General features: G+C 44.0%; 1 protein-coding gene across 3 annotated transcripts in view; it reads left to right on the top strand.

Annotated features, from left to right (window-relative positions):
- The window catches only part of camk2a (calcium/calmodulin-dependent protein kinase II alpha), a 151,963-nt gene that overhangs the window by 66,911 nt on the left and 65,346 nt on the right, over nucleotides 1–19,706 (top strand). For all 3 annotated transcript variants that reach the window (XM_064971496.1, XM_064971494.1, XM_064971495.1), the window contains exon 4: nucleotides 16,164–16,218. In XM_064971496.1, the coding sequence (XP_064827568.1) occupies nucleotides 16,164–16,218 (55 nt within the window). The remainder of the gene's footprint in view (nucleotides 1–16,163; nucleotides 16,219–19,706) is intronic.

Below are 19,706 nucleotides of genomic sequence, written 5' to 3'. Positions count from 1 at the left end.
GAGAGAGAATAGGGATAGAGAGAGGATGTAGAGAGGGAGAGGGATAGAGAGAGAAAAGGGATAGAGAGAGGATGTAGAGAGGGAGAGGGATAGAGAGAGAAAAGGGATAGAGAGAGGAGAGGGATAGAGAGAGGAGAGGAATAGAGAGAGGATGTAGAGAGAGAAAAGGGATAGAGAGAGAAAAGGGATAGAGAGAGGAATAGAGAGGGATAGAGAGAGAAAAGGGATAGAGAGAGGATGTAGAGAGAGAAAAGGGATAGAGAGAGAAAAGGGATAGAGAGAGAAAAGGGATAGAGAGAGAAAAGGGATAGAGAGAGGATGTAGAGAGAGAAAAGGGATAGAGAGAGAAAAGGGATAGAGAGAAAAAGGGATAGAGAGGATGTAGAGAGAGAAAAGGGATAGAGAGAGAAAAGGGATAGAGAGAGAAAAGGGATAGAGAGAGAAAAGGGATAGAGAGAGGATGTAGAGAGAGAAAAGGGATAGAGAGAGAAAAGGGATAGAGAGAGAAAAGAGATAGAGAGAGAAAAGGGATAGAGAGAGAAAAGGGATAGAGAGAGAAAAGAGATAGAGAGAGAAAAGGGATAGAGAGAGGGATAGAGAGAGAAAAGGGATAGAGAGAGAAAAGGGATAGAGAGAGAAAAGGGATAGAGAGAGGATGTAGAGAGGGAGAGGGATAGAGAGAGGAGAGGAATAGAGAGGGATAGAGAGAGAAAAGGGATAGAGAGAGATGTAGAGAGGGAGAGGGATAGAGAGAGGAGAGGAATAGAGAGAGGGATAGATAGAGAATATGGATAGAGAGAGGATGTAGAGAGAGGAGAGGGATAGAGAGAGGAGAGGGATAGAGAGAGAAAAGGGATAGAGAGAGGATGTAGAGAGGGAGAGGGATAGAGAGAGAAAAGGGATAGAGAGAGGATGTAGAGAGGGAGAGGGATAGAGAGAGAAAAGGGATAGAGAGAGGAGAGGGATAGAGAGAGGAGAGGAATAGAGAGAGGATGTAGAGAGAGAAAAGGGATAGAGAGAGAAAAGGGATAGAGAGAGGAATAGAGAGGGATAGAGAGAGAAAAGGGATAGAGAGAGGATGTAGAGAGAGAAAAGGGATAGAGAGAGAAAAGAGATAGAGAGAGAAAAGGGATAGAGAGAGGGATAGAGAGAGAAAAGGGATAGAGAGAGAAAAGGGATAGAGAGAGAAAAGGGATAGAGAGAGGATGTAGAGAGGGAGAGGGATAGAGAGAGGAGAGGAATAGAGAGAGGGATAGAGAGAGAAAAGGGATAGAGAGAGGATGTAGAGAGGGAGAGGGATAGAGAGAGGAGAGGAATAGAGAGAGGGATAGATAGAGAATATGGATAGAGAGAGGATGTAGAGAGAGGAGAGGGATAGAGAGAGGAGAGGGATAGAGAGAGAAAAGGGATAGAGAGAGGATGTAGAGAGGGAGAGGGATAGAGAGAGAAAAGGGATAGAGAGAGGATGTAGAGAGGGAGAGGGATAGAGAGAGAAAAGGGATAGAGAGAGGAGAGGGATAGAGAGAGGAGAGGAATAGAGAGAGGATGTAGAGAGAGAAAAGGGATAGAGAGAGAAAAGGGATAGAGAGAGGAATAGAGAGGGATAGAGAGAGAAAAGGGATAGAGAGAGGATGTAGAGAGAGAAAAGGGATAGAGAGAGAAAAGGGATAGAGAGAGAAAAGGGATAGAGAGAGAAAAGGGATAGAGAGAGGATGTAGAGAGAGAAAAGGGATAGAGAGAGAAAAGGGATAGAGAGAGAAAAGGGATAGAGAGAGGATGTAGAGAGAGAAAAGGGATAGAGAGAGAAAAGGGATAGAGAGAGAAAAGGGATAGAGAGAGAAAAGGGATAGAGAGAGGATGTAGAGAGAGAAAAGGGATAGAGAGAGAAAAGGGATAGAGAGAGAAAAGAGATAGAGAGAGAAAAGGGATAGAGAGAGAAAAGGGATAGAGAGAGAAAAGAGATAGAGAGAGAAAAGGGATAGAGAGAGAAAAGGGATAGAGAGAGAAAAGAGATAGAGAGAGAAAAGGGATAGAGAGAGAAAAGGGATAGAGAGAGAAAAGGGATAGAGAGAGAAAAGGGATAGAGAGAGGGATAGAGAGAGGAGAGGAATAGAGAGAGGGATAGAGAGAGAAAAGGAATAGAGAGAGAAAAGGGATAGAGAGAGAAAAGAGATAGAGAGAGAAAAGGGATAGAGAGAGAAAAGGGATAGAGAGAGAAAAGAGATAGAGAGAAAAAGGGATAGAGAGAGAAAAGGGATAGAGAGAGAAAAGGGATAGAGAGAGAAAAAAGGGATAGAGAGAGAAAAGGGATAGAGAGAGAAAAGGGATAGAGAGAGAAAAGGGATAGAGAGAGAAAAAGGGATAGAGAGAGAAAAGGGATAGAGAGAGGGATAGAGAGAGGAGAGGAATAGAGAGGGGATAGAGAGAGAAAAGGAATAGAGAGAGAAAAGGGATAGAGAGAGAAAAGAGATAGAGAGAGAAAAGGGATAGAGAGAGAAAAGGGATAGAGAGAGAAAAGAGATAGAGAGAGAAAAGGGATAGAGAGAGAAAAGGGATAGAGAGAGAAAAGGGATAGAGAGAGAAAAGGGATAGAGAGAGGGATAGAGAGAGAAAAGGGATAGAGAGAGGGATAGAGAGAGGAGAGGAATAGAGAGAGGGATAGAGAGAGAAAAGGAATAGAGAGAGAAAAGGGATAGAGAGAGAAAGAGATAGAGAGAGAAAAGGGATAGAGAGAGAAAAGGGATAGAGAGAGAAAAGAGATAGAGAGAGAAAAGGGATAGAGAGAGAAAAGGGATAGAGAGAGAAAAGGGATAGAGAGAGAAAAGGGATAGAGAGAGGGATAGAGAGAGAAAAGGGATAGAGAGAGAAAAGGGATAGAGAGAGAAAAGGGATAGAGAGAGAAAAGGGATAGAGAGAGAAAAGGGATAGAGAGAGAAAAGGGATAGAGAGAGAAAAGGGATAGAGAGAGAATGTAGAGAGGGATAGAGAGAGGGATAGAGAGAGAATAGGGATAGAGAGAGGGATAGAGAGAGAATAGGGATAGAGAGAGGGATAGAGAGAGGGTAGAGGAATAGAGAGAGGGATAGAGAGAGGAGAGGGATAGAGAGAGGAATAGAGAGAGGAGAGGGATAGAGAGAGGAGAGGAATAGAGAGAGGGATAGAGAGAGAAAAGGGATAGAGAGAGGATGTAGAGGGAGAGGGATAGAGAGAGGAGAGGAATAGAGAGAGGGATAGAGAGAGAATAGGGATAGAGAGAGGATGTAGAGGGAGAGGGATAGAGAGAGGAGAGGAATAGAGAGAGGGATAGATAGAGAATATGGATAGAGAGAGGATGTAGAGGGAGAGGGATAGAGAGAGGAGAGGAATAGAGAGAGGGATAGAGAGAGAATAGGGATAGAGAGAGGATGTAGAGAGGGAGAGGGATAGAGAGAGGAGAGGAATAGAGAGAGGGATAGAGAGAGAATAGGGATAGAGAGAGGATGTAGAGAGAGGAGAGGGATAGAGAGGGATAGAGAGAGAATAGGGATAGAGAGAGGATGTAGAGAGAGGAGAGGAATAGAGAGAGGGATAGAGAGAGAATAGGGATAGAGAGAGGATGTAGAGAGAGGAGAGGAATAGAGAGAGGGATAGAGAGAGAATAGGGATAGAGAGAGGATGTAGAGAGAGGAGAGGGATAGAGAGAGGGATAGAGAGAGGAGAGGGATAGAGAGGGATGTAGAGAGAGGAGAGGGATAGAGAGAGGGATAGAGAGAGAATAGGGATAGAGAGAGGATGTAGAGAGAGGAGAGGAATAGAGAGAGGGATAGAGAGAGAATAGGGATAGAGAGAGGATGTAGAGAGAGGAGAGGAATAGAGAGAGGGATAGAGAGAGAATAGGGATAGAGAGAGGATGTAGAGAGAGGAGAGGGATAGAGAGAGAATAGGGATAGAGAGAGGATGTAGAGAGGAGAGGGATAGAGAGAGGATGTAGAGAGGGAGAGGGATAGAGAGAGAATAGGAATAGAGAGAGGATGTAGAGAGGAGAGGGATAGAGAGAGGATGTAGAGAGGGAGAGGGATAGAGAGAGAATAGGAATAGAGAGAGGATGTAGAGAGGAGAGGGATAGAGAGAGGATGTAGAGAGGGAGAGGGATAGAGAGAGAATAGGAATAGAGAGAGGATGTAGAGAGGAGAGGGATAGAGAGAGGATGTAGAGAGGGAGAGGGATAGAGAGAGAAAAGGAATAGAGAGAGAAAAGGGATAGAGAGAGAAAAGAGATAGAGAGAGAAAAGGGATAGAGAGAGAAAAGGGATAGAGAGAGAAAAGAGATAGAGAGAGAAAAGGGATAGAGAGAGAAAAGGGATAGAGAGAGAAAAGGGATAGAGAGAGAAAAGGGATAGAGAGAGGGATAGAGAGAGAAAAGGGATAGAGAGAGAAAAGGGATAGAGAGAGAAAAGGGATAGAGAGAGAAAAGGGATAGAGAGAGAAAAGGGATAGAGAGAGAAAAGGGATAGAGAGAGAAAAGGGATAGAGAGAGAATGTAGAGAGGGATAGAGAGAGGGATAGAGAGAGAATAGGGATAGAGAGAGGGATAGAGAGAGAATAGGGATAGAGAGAGGGATAGAGAGAGGGTAGAGGAATAGAGAGAGGGATAGAGAGAGGAGAGGGATAGAGAGAGGAATAGAGAGAGGAGAGGGATAGAGAGAGGAGAGGAATAGAGAGAGGGATAGAGAGAGAAAAGGGATAGAGAGAGGATGTAGAGGGAGAGGGATAGAGAGAGGAGAGGAATAGAGAGAGGGATAGAGAGAGAATAGGGATAGAGAGAGGATGTAGAGGGAGAGGGATAGAGAGAGGAGAGGAATAGAGAGAGGGATAGATAGAGAATATGGATAGAGAGAGGATGTAGAGGGAGAGGGATAGAGAGAGGAGAGGAATAGAGAGAGGGATAGAGAGAGAATAGGGATAGAGAGAGGATGTAGAGAGGGAGAGGGATAGAGAGAGGAGAGGAATAGAGAGAGGGATAGAGAGAGAATAGGGATAGAGAGAGGATGTAGAGAGAGGAGAGGGATAGAGAGAGGGATAGAGAGAGAATAGGGATAGAGAGGGATGTAGAGAGAGGAGAGGAATAGAGAGAGGGATAGAGAGAGAATAGGGATAGAGAGAGGATGTAGAGAGAGGAGAGGAATAGAGAGAGGGATAGAGAGAGAATAGGGATAGAGAGAGGATGTAGAGAGAGGAGAGGGATAGAGAGAGGGATAGAGAGAGGAGAGGGATAGAGAGAGGATGTAGAGAGAGGAGAGGGATAGAGAGAGGGATAGAGAGAGAATAGGGATAGAGAGAGGATGTAGAGAGAGGAGAGGAATAGAGAGAGGGATAGAGAGAGAATAGGGATAGAGAGAGGATGTAGAGAGAGGAGAGGAATAGAGAGAGGGATAGAGAGAGAATAGGGATAGAGAGAGGATGTAGAGAGAGGAGAGGGATAGAGAGAGAATAGGGATAGAGAGAGGATGTAGAGAGGAGAGGGATAGAGAGAGGATGTAGAGAGGGAGAGGGATAGAGAGAGAATAGGAATAGAGAGAGGATGTAGAGAGGAGAGGGATAGAGAGAGGATGTAGAGAGGGAGAGGGATAGAGAGAGAATAGGAATAGAGAGAGGATGTAGAGAGGAGAGGGATAGAGAGAGGATGTAGAGAGGGAGAGGGATAGAGAGAGAATAGGAATAGAGAGAGGATGTAGAGAGGAGAGGGATAGAGAGAGGATGTAGAGAGGGAGAGGGATAGAGAGAGAATAGGAATAGAGAGAGGAGAGGGATAGAGAGAGGAGAGGAATAGAGAGAGGAATAGAGAGGGAGAGGAATAGAGAGGGATAGAGAGAGAATAGGGATAGAGAGAGGATGTAGAGAGAGGAGAGGAATAGAGAGAGGGATAGAGAGAATAGGGATAGAGAGAGGATGTAGAGAGAGAGGAGAGGGATAGAGAGAGGGATAGAGAGAGGAGAGGGATAGAGAGAGGATGTAGAGAGAGGAGAGGGATAGAGAGGGGACAGAGAGAGAATAGGGATAGAGAGAGGATGTAGAGAGAGGAGAGGAATAGAGAGAGGGATAGAGAGAGAATAGGGATAGAGAGAGGATGTAGAGAGAGGAGAGGAATAGAGAGAGGGATAGAGAGAGAATAGGGATAGAGAGAGGATGTAGAGAGAGGAGGGGATAGAGAGAGAATAGGGATAGAGAGAGGATGTAGAGAGGAGAGGGATAGAGAGAGGATGTAGAGAGGGAGAGGGATAGAGAGAGAATAGGAATAGAGAGAGGATGTAGAGAGGAGAGGGATAGAGAGAGGATGTAGAGAGGGAGAGGGATAGAGAGAGAATAGGAATAGAGAGAGGATGTAGAGAGGAGAGGGATAGAGAGAGGATGTAGAGAGGGAGAGGGATAGAGAGAGAATAGGAATAGAGAGAGGATGTAGAGAGGAGAGGGATAGAGAGAGGATGTAGAGAGGGAGAGGGATAGAGAGAGAATAGGAATAGAGAGAGGATGTAGAGAGGAGAGGGATAGAGAGAGGATGTAGAGAGGGAGAGGGATAGAGAGAGAATAGGAATAGAGAGAGGAGAGGGATAGAGAGAGGAGAGGAATAGAGAGAGGATTAGAGAGGGAGAGGAATAGAGAGAGGGATAGAGAGAGGATGTAGATAGAGAGAGGGATAGAGAGAGGAGAGGGATAGAGAGAGGGATAGAGAGAGGATGTAGATAGAGAGAGGGATAGAGAGAGGAGAGGGATAGAGAGAGAATAGGAATAGAGAGAGGAGAGGGATAGAGAGAGGAGAGGAATAGAGAGAGGATTAGAGAGGGAGAGGAATAGAGAGAGGGATAGAGAGAGGATGTAGATAGAGAGAGGGATAGAGAGAGGAGAGGGATAGAGAGAGGAATAGAGAGAGGAGAGGGATAGAGAGAGGAGAGGAATAGAGAGAGGGATAGAGAGAGAAAAGGGATAGAGAGAGGATGTAGAGGGAGAGGGATAGAGAGAGGAGAGGAATAGAGAGAGGGATAGAGAGAGAATAGGGATAGAGAGAGGATGTAGAGGGAGAGGGATAGAGAGAGGAGAGGAATAGAGAGAGGGATAGATAGAGAATATGGATAGAGAGAGGATGTAGAGGGAGAGGGATAGAGAGAGGAGAGGAATAGAGAGAGGGATAGAGAGAGAATAGGGATAGAGAGAGGATGTAGAGAGGGAGAGGGATAGAGAGAGGAGAGGAATAGAGAGAGGGATAGAGAGAGAATAGGGATAGAGAGAGGATGTAGAGAGAGGAGAGGGATAGAGAGAGGGATAGAGAGAGAATAGGGATAGAGAGAGGATGTAGAGAGAGGAGAGGAATAGAGAGAGGGATAGAGAGAGAATAGGGATAGAGAGAGGATGTAGAGAGAGAGAGGAATAGAGAGAGGGATAGAGAGAGAATAGGGATAGAGAGAGGATGTAGAGAGAGGAGAGGGATAGAGAGAGGGATAGAGAGAGGAGAGGGATAGAGAGAGGATGTAGAGAGAGGAGAGGGATAGAGAGAGGGATAGAGAGAGAATAGGGATAGAGAGAGGATGTAGAGAGAGGAGAGGAATAGAGAGAGGGATAGAGAGAGAATAGGGATAGAGAGAGGATGTAGAGAGAGGAGAGGAATAGAGAGAGGGATAGAGAGAGAATAGGGATAGAGAGAGGATGTAGAGAGAGGAGAGGGATAGAGAGAGAATAGGGATAGAGAGAGGATGTAGAGAGGAGAGGGATAGAGAGAGGATGTAGAGAGGGAGAGGGATAGAGAGAGAATAGGAATAGAGAGAGGATGTAGAGAGGAGAGGGATAGAGAGAGGATGTAGAGAGGGAGAGGGATAGAGAGAGAATAGGAATAGAGAGAGGATGTAGAGAGGAGAGGGATAGAGAGAGGATGTAGAGAGGGAGAGGGATAGAGAGAGAATAGGAATAGAGAGAGGATGTAGAGAGGAGAGGGATAGAGAGAGGATGTAGAGAGGGAGAGGGATAGAGAGAGAATAGGAATAGAGAGAGGAGAGGGATAGAGAGAGGAGAGGAATAGAGAGAGGATTAGAGAGGGAGAGGAATAGAGAGAGGGATAGAGAGAGAATAGGGATAGAGAGAGGATGTAGAGAGAGGAGAGGAATAGAGAGAGGGATAGAGAGAGAATAGGGATAGAGAGAGGATGTAGAGAGAGGAGAGGGATAGAGAGAGGGATAGAGAGAGGAGAGGGATAGAGAGAGGATGTAGAGAGAGGAGAGGGATAGAGAGAGGGATAGAGAGAGAATAGGGATAGAGAGAGGATGTAGAGAGAGGAGAGGAATAGAGAGAGGGATAGAGAGAGAATAGGGATAGAGAGAGGATGTAGAGAGAGGAGAGGAATAGAGAGAGGGATAGAGAGAGAATAGGGATAGAGAGAGGATGTAGAGAGAGGAGAGGGATAGAGAGAGAATAGGGATAGAGAGAGGATGTAGAGAGGAGAGGGATAGAGAGAGGATGTAGAGAGGGAGAGGGATAGAGAGAGAATAGGAATAGAGAGAGGATGTAGAGAGGAGAGGGATAGAGAGAGGATGTAGAGAGGGAGAGGGATAGAGAGAGAATAGGAATAGAGAGAGGATGTAGAGAGGAGAGGGATAGAGAGAGGATGTAGAGAGGGAGAGGGATAGAGAGAGAATAGGAATAGAGAGAGGATGTAGAGAGGAGAGGGATAGAGAGAGGATGTAGAGAGGGAGAGGGATAGAGAGAGAATAGGAATAGAGAGAGGAGAGGGATAGAGAGAGGAGAGGAATAGAGAGAGGATTAGAGAGGGAGAAGAATAGAGAGAGGGATAGAGAGAGGATGTAGATAGAGAGAGGGATAGAGAGAGGAGAGGGATAGAGAGAGGGATAGAGAGAGGGATAGAGAGAGGATGTAGATAGAGAGAGGAGAGGAATAGAGAGAGGATTAGAGAGGGAGAGGAATAGAGAGAGGGATAGAGAGAGGATGTAGATAGAGAGAGGGATAGAGAGAGGAGAGGGATAGAGAGAGGGATAGAGAGAGGGATAGAGAGAGGATGTAGATAGAGAGAGGAGAGGGATAGAGAGAGCCATCTATCAGCCTTCTATCAGTACCAGCAGAATTATTCCTGCTCCCACACAGACAGACTGGGGGGAAAGGAATACATGATCTCGCTGACGATTTGCCCCTGTGGCTGTTGATACATTTTAAAGCCCTTGTGGGAAATTATCCTGCATAGACTACTCCTCAATAGGACAAAGAGCATTGTGTCACGGTGTCAAGTTCTCCCCTGATAATGTAGAAGTTGAGACCCTGGTTCTGCCGAAGGGTGGTTGTTTTAGATGTACAGCATAGGTTCTGATATAAGATAGCTGGCTTTTCACCCTCAAATCAGCTGGATGCATTGAGACTCACTGCTCTCATCCAGTGCTTTCTCTCCCTCAGGCTAACCTGCAGCCATCGCAGGCTGTTAAAAAGCAGACCCTTATCCAGCACTCTCTCTGTTCTGTATCCACTATGTTGATTGACACTGTGCAGAGCGGCAGTTAGATCCTCAGCCTCGTTTTGTTTATCGGCTCATTCTTTACATGGCAGCCTTCCTCTGCAGTAACTGGGGGTGGTTATTCGTCAACGAGCCAAAGTCCACCCACATACAGTGCATTCGGAAAGTATTCAGACCACTTGACTTTTTCCACATTTTGTTACATTGCAGCCTTATTCTAAAATGGATTACATTGTTTTTCTCCCCCGTATCAATCTACACACAATACCCCATAGTGACAAAGCAATTTTCTTGTTCATAAAAAAACCCAGTAATTACACATTTACATAAGTACTCAGACCCTTAATACTGTGTTGAAGCAATTATGATTAGAGCCTTGAGTCTTCTTGGGTATGACGCTACAAGTTTGACACGCCTGTATTTGGGGAGTTTCTCCCATTCCTCTCTGCAGATCCTCTCAAGCTCTGTCAGGTTGGATGGGGAGCATCGCTGCACAGCTATTTTCAGGTCTCCAGAGATGTTCGATCGGTTCAAGTCCAGGTTCTGGCTGGGCAACTCAAGGACATTCAGAGACTTGTCCCGAAGCCACTCCTGCGTTGTCTTGGCTGTGTGCTTAGGGTCGTTGTCCTGTTGGAAGGTGAACCTTCGCCCCAGTCTGAGGTCCTGAGCGCTCTGGCACAGGTTTTCATCAAAGATCTCTCTGCACTTTGCTCCATTCATCTTTCCTTCGAGCCTGACTAGTCTCCCAGTCCCTGTCACTGAAAAACATCCCACAGCATGATGCTGGCTTCACTGTAGGGATGGTGTCAGGTTGCCCCCAATGATGACAATGGAATCCATTTTAGAATCGATTTCTAAAAACCAGTTTTTGCGTTTGTCATTATGTGGTATTGTGTGTAGATTGATGGGGGAAAAAACAATTTAATCAATTTTACCTTCATTTAACTAGGCAAGTCAGTTAAGAACAAATTCTTATTTTCAATGACGGCCTAGGAACAGTGGGCTAACTGCCTGTTCAGGGGCAGAATGACAGATTTGTACCTTGTCAGCTCGCGGGTTTGAACTTGCAACCTTCCAGTTACTAGTCCAACACTCTAACCACTAGGCTACCCTGCCGTACAGAATAAGGCTGTAATGTAAGAACATGTGGAAAAAGTTGAGGACACAGAATACTTTCCGAATGCACTGTATATAAATTCCAGTCATACTTTTTCAAAAGCCCTTTCAAGGTCAGCTATGAATACCAGGCCTGGTTTCCCAGATGTTTTAAAGTGTTCTATTGTTTCCAGTACTTGTCTTATATTACCTCCAATGTATCGTCCATGTAAAAAACCTGTCTGATTTGGATGAATACTGCCCGACAATACCTTTTTAAATCTATGCGCTAGTTATTTTGCTATAGCTTTTGCATCACAACACTAAGGGGCATCCACGTTATTAAATGGACTTGATCTTTATATTTACCACTTGGGTCCTGTTTCAGTAATAATTAAATCAGATCTTCTTGTTGAGTCTTCTTATCTGATAATCTTCAATTGTTATAGGAGTGGTTAAAACATGCTAATAATCGTCCTCTGAGAACGTCAAAAATAGATAAGGATACGTCAAATGGTAATCCATCCAGCCCTGGTGTTTTCCCAGATTTAAAGGCTTTAATTGCATCAAGAAGTTCCTCCTCTCCAATTTGGCCTTCACATTAGTCTTTCTGTACAGCTGTTCATTTTACATTATAAATACATTACGCTGTCATATTGCTTTGTGGGTGAGACAGAAGGAGCCATCACACCCCTATTAAGTTAGGCACATCCCTATTCAGGTAGACACACCCCTATTCAGTTAGGCACATCCCTATTCAGGTAGACACACCCCTATTCAGTTAGGCACATCCCTATTCAGGTAGACACACCCCTATTCAGTTAGGCACATCCCTATTCAGGTAGACACACCCCTATTCAGTTAGGCACATCCCTATTCAGTTAGGCACATCCCTATTCAGTTAGACACATCCCTATTCAGCTAGACACATCCCTATTCAGTTAGACACATCCCTATTCAGGTAGACACACCCCTATTCAGTTAGACACACCCCTATTCAGTTAGGCACATCCCTATTCAGCTAGACACATCCCTATTCAGTTAGACACATCCCTATTCAGGTAGACACACCCCTATTCAGGTAGACACACCCCTATTCAGTTAGACACACGCCTATTCAGTTAGACACATCCCTATTCAGCTAGGCACATCCCTATTCAGTTAGACACACGCCTATTCAGTTAGACACATCCCTATTCAGCTAGGCACATCCCTATTCAGCTAGACACATCCCTATTCAGTTAGACACATCCCTATTCAGGTAGACACACCCCTATTCAGGTAGACACACCCCTATTCAGTTAGACACACGCCTATTCAGTTAGACACATCCCTATTCAGCTAGGCACATCCCTATTCAGTTAGACACACGCCTATTCAGTTAGACACATCCCTATTCAGCTAGGCACATCCCTATTCAGTTAGACACACGCCTATTCAGTTAGACACATCCCTATTCAGCTAGACACACCCCTATTCAGTTAGACACATCCCTATTCAGCTAGACACATCCCTATTCAGCTAGACACATCCCTATTCAGCTAGACACATCCCTATTCAGTTAGACACATCCCTATTCAGGTAGACACATCCCTATTCAGTTAGGCACATCCCTATTCAGTTAGACACATCCCTATTCAGTTAGACACATCCCTATTCAGTTAGACACATCCCTATTCAGGTAGACACATCCCTATTCAGTTAGACACATCCCTATTCAGGTAGACACATCCCTATTCAGCTGGGCACATCCCTATTCAGTTAGACACATCCCTATTCAGTTAGACACATCCCTATTCAGTTAGGCACATCCCTATTCAGTTAGACACATCCCTATTCAGTTAGACACATCCCTATTCAGTTAGACACATCCCTATTCAGTTAGGCACATCCCTATTCAGTTAGACACATCCCTATTCAGTTAGACACATCCCTATTCAGTTAGACACATCCCTATTCAGGTAGACACATCCCTATTCAGTTAGACACATCCCTATTCAGGTAGACACATCCCTATTCAGCTGGGCACATCCCTATTCAGTTAGGCACATCCCTATTCAGTTAGACACATCCCTATTCAGTTAGGCACATCCCTATTCAGTTAGACACATCCCTATTCAGTTAGACACATCCCTATTCAGTTAGACACATCCCTATTCAGTTAGACACATCCCTATTCAGTTAGGCACATCCCTATTCAGTTAGACACATCCCTATTCAGTTAGACACATCCCTATTCAGTTAGACACATCCCTATTCAGGTAGACACATCCCTATTCAGTTAGACACATCCCTATTCAGGTAGACACATCCCTATTCAGCTGGGCACATCCCTATTCAGGTAGACACATCCCTATTCAGTTAGACACATCCCTATTCAGTTAGGCACATCCCTATTCAGTTAGGCACATCCCTATTCAGTTAGACACATCCCTATTCAGTTAGGCACATCCCTATTCAGTTAGACACATCCCTATTCAGTTAGACACATCCCTATTCAGTTAGACACATCCCTATTCAGCTAGAGACATCCCTATTCAGTTAGACACATCCCTATTCAGTTAGACACATCCCTATTCAGGTAGACACATCCCTATTCAGTTAGGCACATCCCTATTCAGTTAGACACATCCCTATTCAGTTAGACACATCCCTATTCAGTTAGACACATCCCTATTCAGGTAGACACATCCCTATTCAGTTAGACACATCCCTATTCAGGTAGACACATCCCTATTCAGCTGGGCACATCCCTATTCAGTTAGACACATCCCTATTCAGTTAGACACATCCCTATTCAGTTAGGCACATCCCTATTCAGTTAGACACATCCCTATTCAGTTAGACACATCCCTATTCAGTTAGACACATCCCTATTCAGTTAGGCACATCCCTATTCAGTTAGACACATCCCTATTCAGTTAGACACATCCCTATTCAGTTAGACACATCCCTATTCAGGTAGACACATCCCTATTCAGTTAGACACATCCCTATTCAGGTAGACACATCCCTATTCAGCTGGGCACATCCCTATTCAGTTAGGCACATCCCTATTCAGTTAGACACATCCCTATTCAGTTAGGCACATCCCTATTCAGTTAGACACATCCCTATTCAGTTAGACACATCCCTATTCAGTTAGACACATCCCTATTCAGTTAGACACATCCCTATTCAGTTAGGCACATCCCTATTCAGTTAGACACATCCCTATTCAGTTAGACACATCCCTATTCAGTTAGACACATCCCTATTCAGGTAGACACATCCCTATTCAGTTAGACACATCCCTATTCAGGTAGACACATCCCTATTCAGCTGGGCACATCCCTATTCAGGTAGACACATCCCTATTCAGTTAGACACATCCCTATTCAGTTAGGCACATCCCTATTCAGTTAGACACATCCTGATTCAGCTAGACACATCCCTATTCAGTTAGACACATCCCTATTCAGTTAGGCACATCCCTATTCAGTTAGACACATCCCTATTCAGCTAGAGACATCCCTATTCAGTTAGACACATCCCTATTCAGTTAGACACATCCCTATTCAGCTAGACACATCCCTATTCAGCTAGACACATCCCTATTCAGCTAGACACATCCTGATTCAGTTTGCGTTTCCTGTAGGAATTCCTCAGATAGATGGTTGACAACAGCCTATACAAGTGATTGGTAAATTAAAGGAGTCTGGGATCAAAGGTTTCCATCAAAATTGATACTCTTTAGTGACCTAGTCACAACCCATAACAAAGGGACTGGAGTGTCCCTTTGATAGGGAAAGCCTTGCCAAGGGAAACCAACACAGCCAGTGACAGGCCAAAATCACCATCAGTAACACCAGATTGGCCGTTTCCTCCGGTAGATCCTCTCTGGCAGCCTGGTTACCTGTCTGTTGAGCTCCAAGAAGTGGCAAGGTGTGGAATGCTAACCAGACCGGTACACAGACTACCTCTCTAGACAAAAAGCAGCTCAGGATCACACTGCTTCCACGACCTTTGCTTTTTGGCAAAGTTGGGGAGAATTATCTGAGATTGCTGTTTCAGACTTATGTAATGGGGAGACTGTTGCTAAGCATTGATGTTTGCAGGTGAAGGTATCTATGCAGGTGAAGGTATCTATACTGGTGAAGGTATCTATGCTAGTGAAGGCATTTATACTGGTGAAGGTATCTATACTGGTGAAGGTATTTATACTGGTGAAGGTATCTATACAGGTGAAGGTATTTATACTGGTGAATGTATCTATACAGGTGAATGTATCTATAATGGTGAATGTATCTATACTGGTGAAGGTATCTATACTGGTGAAGGTATTTATACTGGTGAAGGTATCTATACTGGTGAAGGTATTTATACAGGTGAATGTATCTATAATGGTGAATGTATGTATATTGGTGAATGTATCTATACTGGTGAAGGTATCTATACTGGTGAAGGTATTTATACAGGTGAATGTATCTATAATGGTGAATGTATGTATATTGGTGAATGTATCTATACTGGTGAAGGTATCTATACTGCAGTCTTCCTCTTGTTCACCTTTCTATCTCGGCACCTACACACAAACACACATACACACACTAAGACACAACTGTCCTCTCCTCTCAGTGCAAACACACCCACACACATGCACACAGAGCAGTATAACACACTGCCTATTGGGAGAGGGAGGGGTAGGGGATGGGAGGGATGGGGAGGAGAGGGAGAGGTGGGGTGGGGTGGTGATTGACACTGGTGAGGAGAACAATGCAACAGAAAGAGAGCAAGAGGGAGAGGAGAGAGGGAGAGGAGAGGGAGAGAGAAAGAAGGAGAGAGGGAGAGGAAGACAGAAAGAGGGAGAGAGAAAGAGGGAAAGAGAAAGAAGGAGAGGAGAGAGGGAGAGGAGAGAGGGAGAGAGAAAGAGGGAGAGAGGGAGGGAGAGGGAGGGAGAGAGAAAGAGGGAGAGAGAGGGAGAGAGGGAGAGAGGGAGAGAAAGAGGGAGAGGGAGAGAGGGAGAGGAGAGGGGTAGAGAGAAAGAGGGAGAGAGGGAGTGAGAGGGAGGGAGAGAGAAAGAGGGAGAGAGAGGGAGAGAGGGAGAGAGGGAGAGAAAGAGGGAGAGGGAGAGGAGAGAGGGGGAGAGAAAGAGGGAGAGAGGGAGGGAGAGGGAGGGAGAGAGAAAGAGGGAGGGAGAGGGAAAGAGGGAGAGAAAGAGGGAGAGAGAGGGAGAGAGGGAAAGAGGGAGAGAAAGAGGGAGAGGGAGGGAGTGTATACTCTTCTCTCCATCATGGAGATAACATAACCACATCAATAGGACACCACAAACACTATCCAAGCTTCACTTAAGTAGTTAATGAACATCGTGCATCATCACTTCAATTACCCCTACCTGTAATCCAGACCTAGATATTCTTGAAAAACAGATATTTTGGGGAATGTGAGACGCTGTGATTTGAAGTAGGCTGGGTGTTTCAGAAATGTGTGATTTAGACATTTTAAGGTCACTGACTGTGCATTCCATGTCGGAAATATTAGAGCTTTCAGTCCCAGCAATTCCCTTAAAAACATCTTTACTTCCTTTCTCTCTTTTCTCCATCCAGTGCGTCTCCATGACAGCATCTCGGAGGAAGGGCATCACTACCTGATCTTTGACCTGTGAGTAATGCACTGCATTGAATCTATTTATTTCATAATTCATCCACTCACGCACACAGTGGGAATGATTGACATGAATGACAAAATGATTCTTTTAAGGCTGAGAGGTGGCTTGATGTGAGTCTTGATGTGAGTTCTAATCACACTTGGCACAACAGCCTGTATGAGACACAACCACAGTAAATGAATATATACCATTGAGCTAGGCAGTGGTCCTGATTTCAATAAGCTCCTCAGTAAGCTATACACCAGGGACCCCAGCGACATTTAGCCACAGGTCAACAGGCCACTTAGAAATGAGTTTGAGGTCACTTAGAAATGTCCTTGTTTTTGAAAGAAAAGCAAGGCACACCTGTATTTCAAGGCACACCTGAGTTTCTCCCATTCTTCTCTGCAGATCCTCTCAAGTTCTGTCAGGTTGGATAGGGAGCGTTTCTGCACAGCTTTTTTCAGGGATGTTCGATCGGCTTCAAGTCCAGGCTCTGGATGGGCCAATCAAGGACATTCCCGAGACTTGTCCCAAAGCCACAGACTTGTCCCGAAGCCACTTAGCCCCAGTCTGAGTGCTCTGGAGCAGGTTTTAATCAAGTATCTCTCTGTAGGGCCTCCTGAGTGGCGCAGCGGTCTAAGGTACTGAATCGCAGTGCTAGAGGCGTCACTACAGATCCGGGTTTGAACCCGGGCTGTGTCGCAGCCGGCCGTGACTGGGAGACCCATGAGGCGGTGCACAATTGGCCCAGCGTTGTCCAGATTAGGGGAGGGTTTGGCTAGACAGGATGTCCTTGTCCCATCACACTCTAGCGACTCCTGTGGTGGGCCGGGTGCATGCACGCTGACACGGTCGCCAGTTGGACGGTGTTTCCTCCGACGCATTGATGCGGCTGGCTTCTGGGTTAAGTGAGCAGTGTGTCAAGAAGCTGTGTGGCTTGGCAGGGTTGTGTATTGAAGGATGCATGGCTCTCGACCATATCCTCTCCCAAGTCCATACAGGAGTTGCAGCGATGAGACAATACTGTAACTACCAATTGGACATCACGAAATTGGGGCTAAAAAATGTCTCTCTACTTTGCTCTGTTTATCTTTGCCTCTATCCTGACTAGTCTCCCAGTCCCTGCTACTGAAAAACACAGCATGATGCTGCCACCTCCATGCTTCACTGTAGGGATGGTGCCAGATTTCCTCCAGACTTGACGTTTGGCATTCAGGACAAAGTGTTCAATCTTGGTTTCATCAGATTTATCAGACCATCAGATCTTGTTTCTCATGGTCTAAGAGTCTTTAGGTGCCTTTTGGTAAACTCCAAGCAGGCTGTCATGTGCCTTTTACTGAGGAGTGGCTTCCGTCTGGCCACTCTACCATAAAGACCTGATTGGTGGAGTGCTGCAGAGATGGTTGTTCTTCTGGAAGGTTCCCACATCTCCACAGAGGAACTCTAGAGCTCTGTCAGAGTGGCCATCGGGTTCTTGGTCAGCCTTCCTGACCAAGGCCCTTCTCCCTCGATTGCTCAGTTGGTCCAGGCGGCCAGCTCTAGGAAATGTCTTGGTGGTTCCAAACATCTTCCATTTAAGAATATTGGAGGCAACAACTTCAATGCTGCAGAATGTTTTGGTACCCTTCCCCAGATCTGTGCCTCGACACAATCCTGTCTCGGAGCTCTACGGACAATTCCTTCAACCTCATGGCTCGGTTTTTGCTTTGACATGCACTGTCAACTGTGGGGCCTTATATAGACAGGTGTGTTCCTTTCCAAATCATGTCCAATCAATTAAATTTAAATGGAACATCTCAAGGATGATCAATGGAAACAGGATGCAGCTGAGCTCAATTTTGAGTCTCATAGCAAAAGGGCTGAATAGTTACGTAAATAAGGTATTTCTGTTAATTATTTGTAATAAAATTGCAAACATTTCTGTTCCTAAGTATTCCCACGCATAATATAGATATACAGTATATGTGATTGAATACAAATGTAAGCAAGGTTTGACATGTTTATGTTTAGTCAACTATTACATCAGTTTTGGCTTCTTATGGTCAATTTTCAGTCCACAAAGTATTTGTAATTATTTTCCAGCCCCCTGACCATCTGCTCAAAAAAATGTTTTGTCCCGCGGCTGAATCTAGTTGATGATCCCTGCCATAGGCTATGGTTTGCATCTAACCACTAATTATGGCTAGAGAGACCTGTCGTGTTGAGTGTGCTCCGTAGTCTCTGAGTGCACCATAATATATTAGTTATGTAAATATCACTATTATATGCATTTTAAACACTCAACTGTTGTAATATCTTTCAATGCCTTTCAAGGAACTGTTGATTTCAGTCTTCACAACAGTGATTACAGTCCCCTGGAGGTGTTGAATGCTTTTCATTACAGAAACTGTATTTATATTACAGGAACTGGAATTATATTACAGGAACTGGAATTATATTACAGAAACTCTATTTATATTACACAAACTGAAATTATATTACAGGAACTGAAATTATATTACTGGAACTGTATTTATATTACAGGAACTGGTATTATATTACAGAAACTGGATTTATATTACAGGAACTTGAATTATATTACAGGAACTGGAATTATATTACAGAAACTCTATTTATATTACACAAACTGAAATTATATTACAGGAACTGAAATTATATTACTGGAACTGTATTTATATTACACAAACTGAAATTGTATTACAGGAACTGGAATTGTATTACAGGAACTGGTATTATATTACAGGAACTGGAATTATATTACAGGAACTGGTATTGTATTACAGGAACTGGTATTATATTACAGGAACTGGATTTATATTACAGGAACTGGAATTATATTACAGGAACTGGTATTATATTACAGGAACTGGATTTATATTACAGGAACTGGAATTGTATTACAGGAACTGGTATTATATTACAGGAACTGGTATTATATTACAGGAACTGGAATTATATTACAGGAACTGGAATTGTATTACAGGAACTGAAATTATATTACAGGAACTGGAATTGTATTACAGGAACTGGATTTATATTACAGGAACTGGAATTATATTACAGGAACTGGTATTATATTACAGGAACTGTATTTATATTACAGGAACTGAAATTATATTACAGGAACTGTATTTATATTACAAGAACTGGTATTATATTACAGGAACTGGATTTATATTACAGGAACTGAAATTATATTACAGGAACTGGTATTATATTACAGAAGCTGTATTTATATTACAGGAACTGAAATTATATTACAGGAACTGTATTTATATTACAAGAACTGGTATTATATTACAGGAACTGGTATTATATTACAGGAACTGGAATTATATTACAGGAATTGGAATTATATTACAGGAATTGGAATTATATTACAGGAATTGGAATTATATTACGGGAACTGGAATTATATTACAGGAATTGGAATTATATTACGGGATCTGGAATTATATTACAGGAATTGGAATTATATTACAGGAATTGGAATTATATT

Source organism: Oncorhynchus masou, chromosome 8 (assembly GCF_036934945.1).
Source record: "Oncorhynchus masou masou isolate Uvic2021 chromosome 8, UVic_Omas_1.1, whole genome shotgun sequence".
Taxonomy (NCBI): domain Eukaryota; kingdom Metazoa; phylum Chordata; class Actinopteri; order Salmoniformes; family Salmonidae; genus Oncorhynchus; species Oncorhynchus masou.
Note: the sequence above shows the minus strand (reverse complement) of the source record. Positions and strands in the feature narration are given on the sequence as shown.